Below are 16,455 nucleotides of genomic sequence, written 5' to 3'. Positions count from 1 at the left end.
AACGGAAGCATTGGAAAATTCTACCACCTGAAGGGGCTCCAATGATTTTACATCTGCTGTACGCAGATGATGTCCTAGTTTTTTTAAATGGGATGAAGAGATCGATGTTGAATTTAATAAAGATATTTGCAGTGTATAAAAAATGGTCTGGGCAACGGATTAGTAATGCTAAATTTGCATTTTTTATTGCTCCATATGTTAGTGTAGTAAGGCGTCGTGTGTTATTAAGGAGCACTGGTTTTAGGGAGGGCAAGTTCCCAGTAACTTATTTGGGTGCTCAGTTGGTGGATGGGAGGCTGAAGGCTTATCGTTTGGATACGCTGGTGGCCAAAGTGAGAGCAAAAGTTGCTGGTTGGAAGGCTAGATTATTATCACAAGGGGGTCGGCTGGATCTGTTAAGGCATGTTCTAACTAGCATGGCTTCTCACCTTCTAGTTGTTTTGGATGTACCAAAGGTGGTTCTTTCCAAGTTGAATACTATTCTTTCCACTTTTTTCTGGGGTGAATATGGAGGCAAAGCTAAGACGAAATGGTGTGCTTGGTCTCGGATCAGCAAGCCAACTAGTGAAGGAGGCTTGGGATTGAAGAGTTTTTCGGAGATGCAGCGTGCCATGCACATGAAGCTGGCATGGTCTTTGTTGTTAACAAATTTGTTGTGGGCTCGGTTTATGCTGCACAAATATGGAAAGGGAAGGCATTTATCTTTGGTGGTTCCTACAAGTGCTAGCACTCGACTATGGAGATCAGTTGTCACTATTTTTCTAGAGGTTTGCGCGTATTCAAAAGTGAAGGTGAGGGAGGGGCAGGCGTCGTTTTGGTTTGATAGATGGGTGAGGGAGGGGCCGCTATGTGATCTGGTTACTTCAGTTGATCAGCCTCTTCTGAAGATCAATGATGTTTGGCTTGGTAACCAATGGGATTTCGAGTTACTGGTGCAATTGGTGGGTGAAGAGTTGGCTGAAGAGGTTGTAAGGAAAGTTTGTGCTGGCAGAACGGGGGAGGATGTTTTGATCTGGAGGCCAAACCTGAATGGCCAGCTCTCTTCAACTAGTGCGTGGGAGCTAATACGGGTTAAGGAAGAGTAGTCCCCTTGGATGGAGTGGATTTGGAATAAGAGACTACCTGGAAAGTTTTCGGTGTGCATGTGGAAGGCGAAGTTTAGGTGTCTCGCAGTTGATGATCGCATTCGTAGCCGTGGGGTTCATCTAGCCTCGAAATGTGATTGTTGCGGGTTGCCGCATATGGAAACGCTGGATTATGTTCTGGCAATTGGTGAGGTGGCTCAACAGGTGTGGAGGATGGCTGCTGTAGCACTGGGTGTTCCGTGTATGCAGACGGGAACTTGGTGGAGTTGAGTAACGGCATGGTTTTCGTGTGCAAAGAGGTCTACGAAGAAGGGCCTTCTTATTGGCTTGCTCCCTAGCGTTTTGACTTGGTGCCTATGGAGAAGGTGGTGTAGAGAAAGGATGGAAGGGATTCAAGATAATGTGGCGGGCGTTTGGAGATCTATTTGAACTTGGCTGGGGGCTATAGTGATAAATGATAGTAATGTTCTTGAATCATTTGATGACTTATGCTTACGGGAATTGGCCATTCCACTTTGTCACCCTGGTAAACATGTGCGGCTCATAGCTTGGCAAAAGCCACCTGCTGGGTGGTGGAAGTTAAATGTGGATGGTAGTTGCAGGGGTAATCCAGGTACCTGTGGTGGTGGTGGAGTGGTGCGAGATCATCGGGGAGTGGTAATTGGTGCATTTTCAGAACAGTTTGGTGTTGGAACGAACATTGAGGCAGAGCTGTGTGCTCTCTTACATGGCGTGAAAATTTGTAAGCAGTTGGGTGGTTTTCAAATTGTTTTGGAAAGTGATTCGAAGGTGATAGTGGACTGGCTTAGAGCTCGTTGTTGTACGTTATGGTATTTATGGAATTATTGGGATGAGTTACTTCACGAGCTTGAAGGTTTTTCCTATCAAGTAGTTCATCAAGTCCGAGAGGGAAATCAAGCAGCGGATTTTCTTGCAAGGAGAGGTGAAGCAGGCCAGGTAGGATTTTATGGCATGGCTAATTCGTTGCTTGGGTTATTGCGGGGTATTGTCAGATTAGATAAAATAGGGTTGCCTTTAATCCTGGGGAACACATGGTCGCACTCTTAGATATTGAAAGTTTTGTTGGTTTTTAGTGGTTTTACTGGGTTTGTTATTAGTTTCGGAAGTTTTTTGTAAGGTTATGGTTTTGTTTTCTATGTTTTGAACATAAGTGATTCTATCTTGGGTTTTATGTGTTAAGGTATTCCTCCACCATAAGTGAGGGTTTTTTTAATAAATTTGGGTAGAGGCCGCTATTGGACATGTGACCTCGACTCTTTTTTTTTTTTTTTTTAAAAAAAAAAAGGGTACACTTGAGTTTGAGTTAAACAGATAAAGATAAACATTAAAGATAAGCATTTTACAACAGAATATGATCTCATTCACACGGTTCAGGTATGACTTTGGATGAAGATTCATTTTCAGCAATTTTATCTTCAATAACAACAGAGTCCACAATAGCAGGATCTTTATCTTCAATATATATTGGGATAGGCTCAGAGTTTTATTGGTTAACACCCTCCCCCAAACTAATGGCGTGAACCACCATGAGTTTGGACTTAAGGTACTAGAATCTAGTGGATGACAATCCTTTAGTCAGAATGTCTGCAACTTGGTCATGGGTGGATACGTACTTGTTTAAAATATGTCAATTGAGTACTTTCTCATGTACAAAGTGGTAATCTACCTCTATGTGCTTGGTTTTGGAATGAAAGACCGGATTTGAGGCAAGAGATAACACACTTACATTGTCACATCTGAGCACAGGGGCAGTAGGAAGAGTGATGTGCAAATCACGAAATAACATGCACACCTAATATACTACTGCAGTAGCCAAAGCAAGAGAGCGGTATTCAGTTTCAGTGCTGGACCAAGAAACCATCCCTTGTTTGTTGGCACTCCAAGATATTAGGGAGTTGCCAAGGAACACATCAAGACCAGAAGTAAAGCATCTATCATCAATGTTGCTCGCTTAATCAGAGTCACAATAGGCTGAGATTTGAAGTGGACCTGAGGTATAAATCAAACCACAATCTGCAATAGACTTCAAATAGTGTAAGACTCGTTTTCTTGCTTTCCAGTGAGCTGAGGTGGGATGATGGAGATGTTGACAAAGCTGATTCACTGAGAAGGCTATCTCAGGTCTGGTCAAGGTATAGTATTGTAAAGATCCTACCACATGATAAGCAGTTGCATCACAGAGAGGTTCACCATCAAATTGTGATAGCTTGGAGTTATAAGAACAAGGAATTTTGGATGACCTGGCACCAAGCATGTGTGTCTGAGTGAGCAAATCAGTGATATACTTGGTCTGGTTGAGCTGGAGACAATGAGAGGTGCGAGTGGCTTGGATGCCCGAAAATAGTTGAGAGGACCCGGATCTTTGAGTGGAAACTCAAGTTGAAGGCACGATATAAATGATTGTAAAACAACAATGTGAGTGCCTGTAAAAATGATATCATCTACATATAACATAAGATAAATTTTGACAGCACCATTGTGATAAATAAAGAGAGAAGAACCAACTAAAGAACTAATGAAGCCAAGGTTCAGTAGGAAAGTAAAGACTTTGTGAAACCAAGCTCGATGGGCTTGCTTGAGGCCATAAATAACCTTGTGTAATTTGCAGACACGGTGAGAATGAGTTTCATCCTTAAATCCTTGGGGTTGCTCCATGTAGACCTGTTCAAGTAGAGAACCATGGAGAAAAGCATTTGACACATCTAATTGACGAATGTGCCTCCCAAACTGGACTGCCAAGCATAAAATGACTTTGCCAATGGAAGGCTTGATAACTGGGCTGAATGTCTCAGTGTAATCAAGACCACATACTTGCTCAAACCCCTTGGCCACCAACCGAGCTTTGAAACCATCAACTGAGCCATCAGGTTTTTGTTTGATCTTATAGACCCACTTGTTTCTTATTATATTGCTATTAGGTGGTCTAGGGCAGAGGGAACACGTTCCATTAGCCATGAGAGCATCAAGTTCCTCTTGTATTGCAGCTTGCCAGAGAGAATCAGAGGCAGCCTTGCTATAGCAGCTGGGCTCAACGTCATGTAAGACACTGTGAAGGCAAGAGAAAGGATGTTTGGTGATGGTATATAGCTTGAAGTCAGGGAATGTGCGAGGTTTGAGAGAACCAGTTTGAGACCTGGTTACCATAGGGTGAGTGGAGGACACTTAGGAAGAAAGTGGATGGATAATAGAGGAGGGAGGATGCTCTATAAAAGGTGGGGAACTTGGTGTAGGGATAGAAAGGTTGGAAGAGAGAGTTTGGTTGCTTGGAGAAGAGGGACTAGGAGCTGTATGTGAAGTAATGGATTATGGACCAATGTTAGTGGGATTACTAACAGATGTATGAGAAGTTGAATTGTGAATATTCAACTCGATCATAGGCCTTACTCATGTCCAGTTTAAGAGCCATATAACCATCATTTCTCCCTTGCATTCTAGTTTTCATGGTGTGTAAAGCCCCATAGGTAACAATGATATTGTCCGAGATGAGTCTACTAATTATTGGTAAAGCCAGATACTTACAATTAGGTAAAAAGGGTGGCCAAGAACTTGGTGAATACTTTGTGAGAATGAGGGAGATAATTGATGGTTTCGTTTCTGTCATATATGTCAATGATGAGGGAAGATTACGAAATGTGTTCTGGGTTGACGCACCAAGTCAAGCGTCATGTGAGTATTTCAGGGATGTTATCACATTTGACACGACGTACCTAACAAATAGGTATGGTATTTATTTTGCTCCCTTTGTTGGTGGAAACCATTATGGGTAGTCAATCCTATTAGGGGCTGGCTTGATTTTCAACGAGGACACAAGTACATTTGAATGGTTGTTTTGAGCATGGCTAAAGTCCATGAATGGTCGGTCGCCCAAAGCTATCATAACTGACCAAGATCTGGCAATGAAGAATGCTATAGACACTGTATTTCTAGACACTCGTCATAGATATTGTCTTTGGCATATCATGCAGAAACTACCAGAGAAATTGGGATCCTACTCCCAATTCAACTCAGGGTTGAAGTCTAGCATTCAAAGTGCATTATATGATTCACCGACATGCACTAAATTTGAGGACAAGTGGGGCCAACTACTTCATAAGTACGATCTTCAGAATAATGCATGGCTGCAGGGGTTATATGAGGAGAGGCGTTTCTGGGTACCGATTTATTTGAAGAGTGTATTTTGGGTTGGTATGAGCATGACACAGCATTCTGAAAGTATCAATGCTTTTTTCGATCGGTTTGTGCATTCTGGTACAACTTTAAAGGAATTCGTCTATCAATTTGACAATGTTCTCAGAAAGAAGGTGGAGGTTGAGGCAACAACTGATTTCAATTCTCTTAACCAAACGACCCATGTGTATCCCCATCTGAAATTGAGAAACAATTTCAAACAGTGTATACAAGTGTTAAGTTTAAAAAGGTCCAAAAAGAGGTATGTACTGCATTAGATGCAGAATGTCCTAATCTAGAGTGTCATCCTATGGATGAAATCCTTATTCCAATGAAAGCAGTGAAAGCGACATCAGTAGGGACACATCTTCTTTAAGGAGAATGCATATCCTGTCGTAGCGGGTAGAATCCATTCTCACATTGTCCCTCCAGCAATAGTGCATGAGTCCGGATGTCCTTAACAAAGAAAGAAGACTTAGTTAAAATAAAATACCAAGAATTATCGGCACAAAATTTATTGATAGATAATGAATTTATAGAGGCTTGAGGGCAATGTAATATGTTATTTAAATGAAAGAAAGAAATGTATTTTGAGGTAGAAGAAGCAAGAGAGAGGAACCAGGGTTTGCTATGTTGAGACTAGCTCCATTGTTGACTGCCACCATTTCTTCATTTTGGTAGGGCTGTGAATGGATAGGTTCTCGAGCTTACTGGTTATATGGGCATTGGCCCCACTATCTACAATCCATGTCATATTATAAAGAGTAGCATTAGAATGAGCTACCATGGCTGCAAGATGAGTTGGAGACATAGTCCATTCGATGAAAACAATCAAGAGCTTGATGGTTGGACCTTCCATATATCTGACATGGGGCACGAGTGTTAGTGGCAGAGGTGTTTGATTGATCTAATTTTGCTTTAGGTATTGGGAGAAGGCCAAAAAAATAATGAGGCTTAGAAGCTCCAAAAAAAGAAGGATGGAATTTTGATGGGTGTTTATGCTATTGAGGAAAGCACCGGTTGGTAGATTTTCGAGTATAGAGAGCATAAGTGGAGGCATCCAAAGAAATCGTTTGTTAATGTTTGAGAAGAGTCTCATGATTCATGAGTTCATCTTGGAAGTCATCAAATGAGAGAGGATTGTCTTGGGTAGCTAGTGAAAAGGACGTGATGAAAGGGGTGTAGGAAGCATTGATTCCATTGATAATGAAGGAGATGAGATCAGCATCCTCAATGGGTTTACCCATGATTTCAAGTTTGTCAACCCATGTTTGAGTAGTTTGAAGGCATTCAGAGCAAGGCTGAGTGCCTTGCTTAAGAGTCTGCAATTGCCTCTTCAAGTGTGCAATGCAAGATCGGGATTGAGATGCAAATCGATTTGCAAGAGCATACCAAACTTGCTTAGAAGTATTAAGGACATAAACTGTAGCGAAAATCTTTTCAGAGAGGGTGGAGTTAATCCGGCCAAGAAGGGTCTGATCCTTCTTGACTCAAATGGTGTACTCAGGACTGAGAACTTCTTATCCCTGAGCATCAAGAAGGCGTTTTGTTGGGCATGGCTAAGAGCCATCGACAATGCCTAAGAGATCACTACTGTGCAGCACAGGAAGGAATTGGGACAACCACTTGAGATGGTGCCCTCCAACTTCACAGAGATGTCTTGAGTGAAGTTGGGAAAATTGAGAGTGGTAGATAGAATAAAGGAAGGGTTTGTTCAAATAATAGATGAAGTATTTGAGGCCATGAGAAAAAGGAAATATTATGCATAAGCTACTGGCTCTGATACCATGAAAGAGTTTGCAAAATGAGGGATGACCAAGTTGATCAACCTGTAGGATATATCTTGTATTTATAATGATAAAGTACACTTGAGTTTGAGTTATATAGATAAAGCTAAACATTAAAGATAAGCATTTTACAACAGAATATGATCTCATTCGCACGGTTTGGGTATGACTTTGGATGAGGACTTATCTTTAGCAATTTTATCTTTAATAACAGTAAAGTCCACAATAGCAGGATCTTTATCTTCAATACATATTGGGATAGGCTCAGAGTTGTATTGGTTAACACTGTAGTGAATTCAACCATAGTAATTATACTTCGTCGATCTATTAAAGTTGCGTGCTCGAAGATAGCTTTAGGCCAGGTTTGGATAATGAGTTGGTATGAGATGAGTCAAGATAGTTTGTGAATAAGAGTGATATATTTAAGTTGAGATGAGATGAATTATAAATGATTTGAGTGAAATTAATAGAAAGAAAAAATTGAATGAAAATATTATAAAGTTGAAATATTGTTAGAATATTATTTTTTTAATATTGTTTTTGTTTTGGGTTTTGAAAAAATTGAATTATTTTTTGTATTTTGTTTAGAAGTTTGAGAAAGTTGTAATAACTAGATAATGGTTAGATGAAAAAGTTAAAAATTTGAAAATTTGAAATTGAAAAGTGTTTGTGTTTTTTTATGTTTGGATATTAAAATGAGATTGGATAAAATAATATAAGATCATGGGATGAGATCAGGGGTGAAAATTTAAACCAAAAAACTGGACTGGACCGGTTTCTGTATAAGGAAAACTGGCCGGATCTGGTTCGGTTTCGATTCCGTAATTTGCGGGACTGGACCAGACTGGTTGGGAAAAAAAAGTAAAAACTAATCTTATATATTAATATATTATACAAAAGATTTTATATCTATAAGTTTTATATATAATATATAATTATATATGAAATTTTTATATATAATATATATAATTATATATCATATATTAGTACAACAAACATTATATATATTAGTATTGTTTGATCATAGAGTATTCATATTATAATTTATAAATTATAACAAAAAAAATGTTAATCTTAAATATGAACATTTGTAATTTGTTTGATCATATGTTATTAATATAATTATATATAAGATAATGTTATTATAATTTATAAAATAAAAGTTTAATCTTAAAGATGAAAATTTAATTGATCATATGCTTTAAACATAAAATATATAACTATAATATGAATTAATATTAATATTTATAATAATACTAATAGTCTAATACTATATTTAATTGTTAAACTCACTATAACAATTAACAAATACTAATATATAGTTATTCTAATCACTATAATTAATACTAATATTTATAATAATACTAATAGTCTAATACTATATTGCTAATATTAGTAATATACTTTAAGTCTATATATAAATTAGTATATAAATCACTATACTAAATAATCACATATAAAATAATGATATAATAATACTAATACTAAATTACCATACGCCTTGTGATTTGAACAATTGTGACCGAGTCTCTCTCTCTAAACCCTCTCCCTTCTCCCTAAACTCCCCCCCCAAACTTCAGAATCGGCTCGAGGGGGTGGGAGCTTAGGCTCCTTCCCTCCCCATCTGTTTTCTTCTTGTGTATTGTTTAGGTTTTGTTTTGTTTTTTGTTTTTTGTTTTTGTTTTGTTTTGTTTTTGTTTTCGGGCCAAATAAAGGGAGAATAGCCGATCGAGACTTTCTGGCACCCAATAGCCAACACGCGCCCCACCAGGAAGTTGCCCAGTTGCTGATCTGCACGACCACAAAATGCGGCCCTAATCGGAGTGGAGCATAGCCCGCACGCGCGGGTCGAAAAATTTGGAGCTCGCCGGTGTGTGGCCCTCATGCGCCACCAATGAGCCCTCTGCCGCTGCAACGCGTGGCTGTTCCGGAACTGGCGACTCTGGATCTCCCAAGATCGACCATCGATTTTTCCCTCCAGCAGCATTTTTGTGCACTGTTTTTATGCTTTTACAGTGTTTTCACAATGTAGTTTATTTTATGTTCTGTCTTTATTTTCAAGAAAACAAAAATCTAAAGACATAGTGCCTTCAGATCTTAGTCCGAATGGAGTTGTCCCCCCCTCCGCTTAAACGATGCTTATGGTGGGGTTAGTGCTCCATATTCCGATTAGTCAGGTATGGAGTTTTGTTATTTGGTTACTGTTAACTCTGTCGTGTACAGAGTTTGTGCTATTTCTTTTACTTATGTCTTTAGAGATGTTGTAACATACTAGTTTTGGTTTTAGGGTACATCAGTAAATTTCCTAGTAAAAGTTATTATTATTATTATTATTATGATTATAGTTTTATCAGAATTTATATTTACTTTATATTTTTTATATAATTACTTTTAGGATTTTATTTAAAATTGCTAGAGTTTGTTTTTAATAATGATTTTCTATATTACATTAGATTTACATTCACTAGAGTTGGTTTGAAATTTAAAGTTTATTTTTTCTATCTCTACCGAACCTTATCTATTGGTTTTAGCCTTTTAGTTAAACACTTTAAACTACCAACCCGTAGGTTTCATCCCACTTTCTGTCGAATTTGAAATTCTAACCTTATATTCAGCCTCATCCCTAGCTTTGTAAATTCAAATTCTAGTGGAAACCGACTTTGTTAATGAGTAACGATTTCCACTCTACACGTCTCTACTCCTCTAAGATTCCTTTTATTTCTCTATCTTCTACACTTATAAATATCGCTTACCTCGTACAAGAGGAGTAACTCGTGAGCCACTCCAAATCATCTGCTTTTGAAATATCCAAAGTACCAAAACACTGCCGTTTAAGCCTTAGGTTCTTCCCAACCGTCGCCGACCAGCTCAGCCCCAGCGCACCCACTCCCTTCCGGTAAGACATCGACCGTCGCCAGCCTTTGTTTTGGTTTCGGTAGTTCTCGATTAGCACAATTTCTCTATCTAAACTCTCTTTCTCTCTCCCTCACTCGGTGCCGCACCACCATAGGAACTCTCAGTCGCATCGCCGGTCACTCCCAGCCACCCGGAGCCGCCGTCGCACTCAGCCCTCTCTCGGTAAGCTCCATCGCAGAACTTCTCCCTCTCTCACAAGCTCTCTGTTGTTGGTTCTAGCCCGTGTGTTTTCGGTTTCAACAGAAACCCATGAGTTTTGATGGGCCTTGGGCCCTAGGCCTTGCACGTGTGTTGAGCTCATTTTTTGTTGGGCTCATGTAGTACAATATTATATTATGGGTCAGGTTGTATGTTTTTACAGAAACTATTCTAATTATTTTAAATGAACTTGTATTTTAATTTGTAATTGATTTTATTTTATTAGCAGTTTATTAGTTTTATTGGGCTTTACATTTTTTTTAAAAGTCAGTTTTTTTTTAAAATAAATATAGTAGTCAAAGGTTATTTTATAAGGATGTTTTACGAGTATTTTGTTAATATTCATTTGTCTATGTAGTAGAATTTAATAAAATTATTATGTTAAGAATTTAATAAAATTATGATGTTAAGAATATTTAATAAAGTTTATTAGGTTTCTTATAAGATTTAATAATTATGTTAAGAACTGAAACTTAGTCGAAGAATTTAAGTTTTATGAATTATTTTGAAATAGTTGAGTATTCATCTAAATTATAAATTAGTATTTTTAGTAATTTAGACACTAGAATTTATTGAATTGTTTAACACTATCTTTTAGATTGTAGATTTAATTAAGTAAGATATTAGTACGTGTTTCCAAACCAATTTAGTGATAGTTATTATTTCGTATAGGTCTCAAGTTATGAAGTGTTATTCAAGAAGACACGCAGCGAGGTAAGTAATTTGATCACAAGTTTAGGATCATCACAGTTCAGTTTATAGATAATTAGTATTCAAGCCAGTTCATTTCCAGCCATTATTTATGAACCACTCATATCATATGCAAACATGTCATCTAGCATAGCATACGATCATGTCATTCCGCATCATGTTCAGATTCAGAAATTATAATTATGTATGTATTATGTCATGCATCTCATGTGTATAAGACACGTAAGCCATCTTAAATTCAAGTGAAAGATAAAAGATAAGATCAGTTAATAAGATGGTCATTCAGATGCATGGTACCAATGCAGTTCAGTTTCAGGGTGGAGTGCAAGCCACAAACTCAGTTGTGGTCCACCATAGTATGTCAGAATACTATCAGCGGCTCCCCTTGCGGCCGCAGGATGTGGGGCTGGTGCACAACCTCGCATACAGGGTTAAGTGTGTTGGCCAGTTAGATAAATCAGATCAGTCAGATTAATTAGTCAGATCAGTCAGTTAATTCAGTTAAACAGTCATGCATAGCACAAGCATCAGTATTTATAGTCATGATTTTAAACTCTCAGCATGAAAGTTTTTATGAAAACCTTATATTTAGTATGTTTACGTTGTGATGGATTCCTTGTTGAGTCTTCGACTCATTTTTGTTTATTTTCATGTTTTAAACCACCCAGGTGATGATAATGAATACGAGCAGGCAGGCCAGGAGTAGAAGGAACATTAAATTTTTGTTCAGACTTTCTAAAATAAAACATGTTTTTATGATATGAGTTTCGTTCAGTTTATTTCATTTAATATTTTTTGGAAGACTTTTTATTAGACATTTTCTACAAAATAAATTGCTGATTTCATTTATGAAATTTGAGATCTCTTGCCGGATTTTATTTTTATGAAAAGTACGTGACACTCCTAGCCTACGGGAAATGGGTGTTACAGATGTGCCGTCTGGACTAGACCATGTCAGTCACGGAAGTGTGCTGGGAAGCTATTAACGTTTGTAATTGACTCGTTTGTAAGTCAGCTTTGTATGTTCTCTATTAATTAATGGAATGTGGTCCATTATTATAAAAAAAAAATTCTAAATTACTATACTTATACTATCACTATAATAAATTACTATACTAATACTATCACTATAATACTATCAATAATATAGTTATAATAAATTAAACTCACTATAACAATTAACAAATACTATATATAGTTATTCTAATCACTATAATTAATACTAATATTTATAATAATACTAATATTCTAATACTATATTACTATTAGTAATATACTTTAAGTCTATCTATAAATCACTATACTAAATAATCACATATAAAATAATGATATAGTAATACTAATACTAAATTACTATACTAATCCTATCACTATAGTCAATCAATAATATAGTTATAATAAATTAAACTCACTATAACAATTAAAATATACTAATATATAGTTATTCTAATCACTATAATTAATACTAATATTTATAATAATACTATAGTCTAATGCTAATATAAGAATTATCAAACTCACTATAGCTATAGTTATACTAATAGTCTAATATAGACTATAGTTATACTTATATAATTATACTAAATCACTATAACTAATACTAATAGTCTAATATTAATACTATTATATAGTCTAATATATTATATAGCTATAATTAATACTAATATTTATTCTAATACTAATAGTCTAATATAGACTATAGTTATACTTATACTAAATTACTAATATAGTTATAGACTTATAGTATAAGAGTTTAGTCTAATTAGACTATTAGTAATATACTAATAATTTTGATATTATAAGTTTATAACTAAATGATGCCGTTGCACCTCTAGACTCTCAAACGGTAAACCTTAAGACGCTACCTGCCCCTCTCTTCCTCACTCTCTCACTCTGCCTTAGTCTCTGCTTCACGAATCACATCCTCCATCTTTGCCCTTTCACGGCCTTTTTACATCTCTGCCCTCACGAGTCACGACCTCACCTCTCGAGCCGTTCACGTCGCACACACACCATTCTCGACCTCACCTTTCTTCCTCACGGCCTCCATCTTTGCCCTCTCACGGCCTCTCTGCATCCAACGTTCCCGGCCTCACCTCTCTTCCTCACTCTCTCACCGTCTCACGTAGCCCTCCCATCTCTCACGCAACCGGCAGCCCCTCTCTCACATTTGTCTACTTCAACGGTAATTTTTCTTGAGGATCTTTATTTTTCTAACGTCAATACTCAATAGTGAAGCACTGAAACTTTGTTTGTTTAATCTGCAATGATATGTTTGGGTTGCAGACTTCCTAGTTTTTTTTTTTCTAAGAACCACGTTAGCCTAAAGCTCTGTTTGTTTTGTTTGATTAAGCATCTGAGATTCTGAGTGGAATGAAAGCTTTCAAGTGGCTTTGCTCCATTGCATATTACCTGTTTTAAACTGTGAAGGCTCAACAAAAATAAATAAAAATAACAATAAGGAATAATAACATGTAAGAAATTACTTTGAAATTAACATATGCATGCAGATGAGAGACTTTCATATATGGATCGGGTGAAGAAATTAATTGGAGCTTATAATATTAATATATATATATATATTTTTTAGCATATATAAACCCACTATAGCATATGGATGTTTATAGTTAAAAGAATGGTTGTACTTGGTCTTTGACACTGAATGAAACAAAATACAGTAGTTGGACAGGTTGCCTGCATTAAGCTCCCCACCTTTGGTTTAGTTATTAATAATTTTATAGTTATAGCTGCTTTTATTAAGATGTTTATTTTTGTTACTACATATATAAACTGGAAAACCGGACTGGAAATCAATAAAACCGGAAGTACCGGTTTAGGAGGGTAACCGGAACGTAATCAGTTTTGAAAAATGCAAAACTAGTACATACTGGTTCGATTCTAAATTTTGTCCAAAACCAGATTGGATCGGACCGGTTACACCACCAGATGAAATGGAGGCATATCTCTATCCAAACCAGGCCTAGCTTAAATTTACAAGGTGGAGTTTAAAGCTATAATGTTTTTGTACTGGGAAAAAGGCTACCACCTGGAGTTCCAGTGCTTTAGTCCCTCTCAATGGTTGATCAACTACTAGTTTAACTTGTCATTCGTGAGGATGTAAAGTGAGCAACCCATATTCTTTGAGGATGGTTGTGCCATTGGATAAGGGTCTTATGTTTTTTACCATATATGTTAAATTCTTAAATTTCAAGTGGCTATTTACAAATGAAATGGTTCCGAATTTGGGAATATAAATGATCCATTCAAATTCTCGTTTGAATTCAAAGGTCTAAGGGCATGTTTGGGAAATATGTAACACCCCGTATTTCAGTGTATTTTTACTGAAGGATTATTTTTGATTGTTCAAAAATTTATCCTCTTATTTTAAAATTGGTTGGATTTTTGGTAAGTTTATTTCTATGATTTTAATTTGGTGAAAATTATTTTTATGTGCTTTCCAAATATTTATTTATTGTTATGCATTTAAATTGCTTTTAATATTTAAATTAATTACCGTGGGATTTAATTATTTCAATTTGACTTTACCATTACGTTTAAATTATTTTATTTAACTTGTGGTTTTAAAATCGTCTCCGTTGGATCTTTTTTGTGACCCAAGTTATGAGGATTGGACCTCATTTCTTTTCCCTCCATTTTTCTTTCCTTCCTTTTTCTTTTCTTTCTTTTCTTTTTCTTCCTTATTTTCTCTCCTCTCCCGCGCGATCTCTCTCTCTCCTCTCCTCCGCCCGTTTCCATCGTCTCCTCCCAGCGCCGCCGTCGCGCCGCCGTGCGCGACACCGCCCAGCCGACCAGCTCCCCCTCCCTCCGGCGACCTCACCTCCCAAATCTCAGCCCCTACCTCGCCGCCGGTAGCCCACACGCCCCCCACGAAGCCGCGGGCCACCTTCACGCCAGCGCCGCCGTGAGCCGGCGGTGGCCCTCACCGCCCAGCCCGCTAGCATCCCCAGCCGCCGGCGACCTCACCCCACCAACCTCACCTCCATCCGTGCCGCCGTTAACCACCAGTAGCTCTTCGAAGCCGCGGCACTCTTTCTGCCGTTGCGCCGCCGTCGCACCACCATTGGCCACCATCTTCCTACCACTTCATCCCCGACCTCTTGGCAACCCATTGGACCCAACCCCACATCCGATCCGTCACCGGTGAAGCTCCACCAACTACATTTCCGATTTGGGCATTTTGGTCTTCTACCGCCCATTCCGCCGCCACCCACGGCAAACCACCGCCACCATTGGCTTCACCGACCTCCCTAGGCCCTACCCTATCAATCTTGGGTCTTCGTTTGTCCTCGTTGAAAAGTGGGTATCTGTGACCCACGGCCACAGTGTATTTTACACTGTGGTGTTGCTCAGAAATCACCACTTGCAACTTCGAGATCCTCCGGAAATTATTATATTGCACTGTAAGTATTTTCCTTAAAGAACTTTCGTGATTTAAATATATTTTTGCACTAACACATATTATCTGTGAATTGGTTTGTTTTGCCGGACTGAGTCCGAGGAGTTTCGGGGGTCGGATGGATTGTGGACGGAGTTGTGTGTTTGTTTGCATTATGAATTGTGGTTGTTGGTTGTTGGTTATGACTTGTTCACGTACATCGCATATTGCATGCATGATCATGTTTGTAAAGAAAACTGGGTTTTCGCATGATTGCATACATGTTCATGTGTTTATTGAAAATTGGATTTTCATATGAGTAAAAGGAAAAGAGACTGTAGGGATGGTGGTAAGCAGGGATGGTGGTTGTGTCCCGCCTGTGATTCCCGCCTACAGTGCTCTGTTAAGTATGCATTGTGTGTAAAGGAACTGTAGGGATGGTGGTAAGCAGGGATGGTGGTAGAGTCCCGCCTGTGATTCCCGCCTACGGTGCACGCGTTAAGGATGGTGGTAAGCAGGAATGGTGGTTGTGTCCCGCCTGTGATTCCCGCCTACGGTGCACGCGGTAGGGATGGTGGTAAGCAGGGACGGTGGTAGAGTCCCGCCTGCGATTCCCGCCTACAGTGTTCGATAAATGGATTGTTTGTGTGAATCATTTTATGAGAAAATGTTTTACGGTTATTTTGGGCCAAAATGGGATTTTTGGCGTGTGTTGGAAATAATCATTTTCTGGGAAAAAATGATATTTTATGGCTAAATGTATTTTGCTATATTGTTGGTTGCATTAATGTATTTTTATCCCGAGAGTTGTTTGGTTTATACTTACCTGTGGTACCATTTTATGGTATCGCAGATTTTGATGCAGATGATGATGACGAGCCTTAGCTTGGCTCCGTTAGAGGAGTGATCTGGGATTGCTCCTGTTTAGTGAGTTATGTGTTTTTATCAATTTATGTATTTACCTTTTGTATTATATTTGGGATGACTGTATATTTATTTTTTTAAAGATAAATTGTGTTAAATATTTGTATTTAAATTCTGGTACTTATTTGACTATCCGCTGCGTTATTTTATTTGTACACTGTTGCATGTACACACACTGGCACTTCGTTGGGATGTGTGACCGCGTTGTCACCATCCTGGCGTCTCGATCCCTGTGTATTTATATAAGGGG

At 38.0% G+C, this 16,455-nt stretch overlaps 1 protein-coding gene across 1 annotated transcript; it reads left to right on the top strand.

Annotated features, from left to right (window-relative positions):
* Positions 1-4,954: 4,954 nt before the first annotated feature.
* On the top strand, positions 4,955-6,856 carry LOC121242415 (protein FAR1-RELATED SEQUENCE 4-like). Its single transcript, XM_041140280.1, has 2 exons — positions 4,955-5,535; positions 6,553-6,856. Exons 1-2 carry the CDS (start codon positions 4,955-4,957, stop codon positions 6,854-6,856), a joined length of 885 nt encoding a protein of 294 aa, XP_040996214.1.
* Positions 6,857-16,455: the final 9,599 nt, after the last annotated feature.

Source organism: Juglans microcarpa x Juglans regia, chromosome 8D (assembly GCF_004785595.1).
Source record: "Juglans microcarpa x Juglans regia isolate MS1-56 chromosome 8D, Jm3101_v1.0, whole genome shotgun sequence".
In the NCBI taxonomy this organism is placed as follows: Eukaryota; Viridiplantae; Streptophyta; class Magnoliopsida; order Fagales; family Juglandaceae; genus Juglans; species Juglans microcarpa x Juglans regia.
This window is presented reverse-complemented; position numbering and strand designations above follow the sequence as displayed.

Excerpts from the sequence above, each read along its gene's own strand:
- LOC121242415 (XM_041140280.1), top strand. The coding sequence starts at position 4,955 with ATGAATGGTCGGTCGCCCAAAGCTATCATAACTGACCAAGATCTGGCA. Across the intron at positions 5,536-6,552 it reads TTAAAAAGGTCCAAAAAGAG|TTTGAAGGCATTCAGAGCAA; the intron begins GTATGTACTGCA and ends ATGTTTGAGTAG.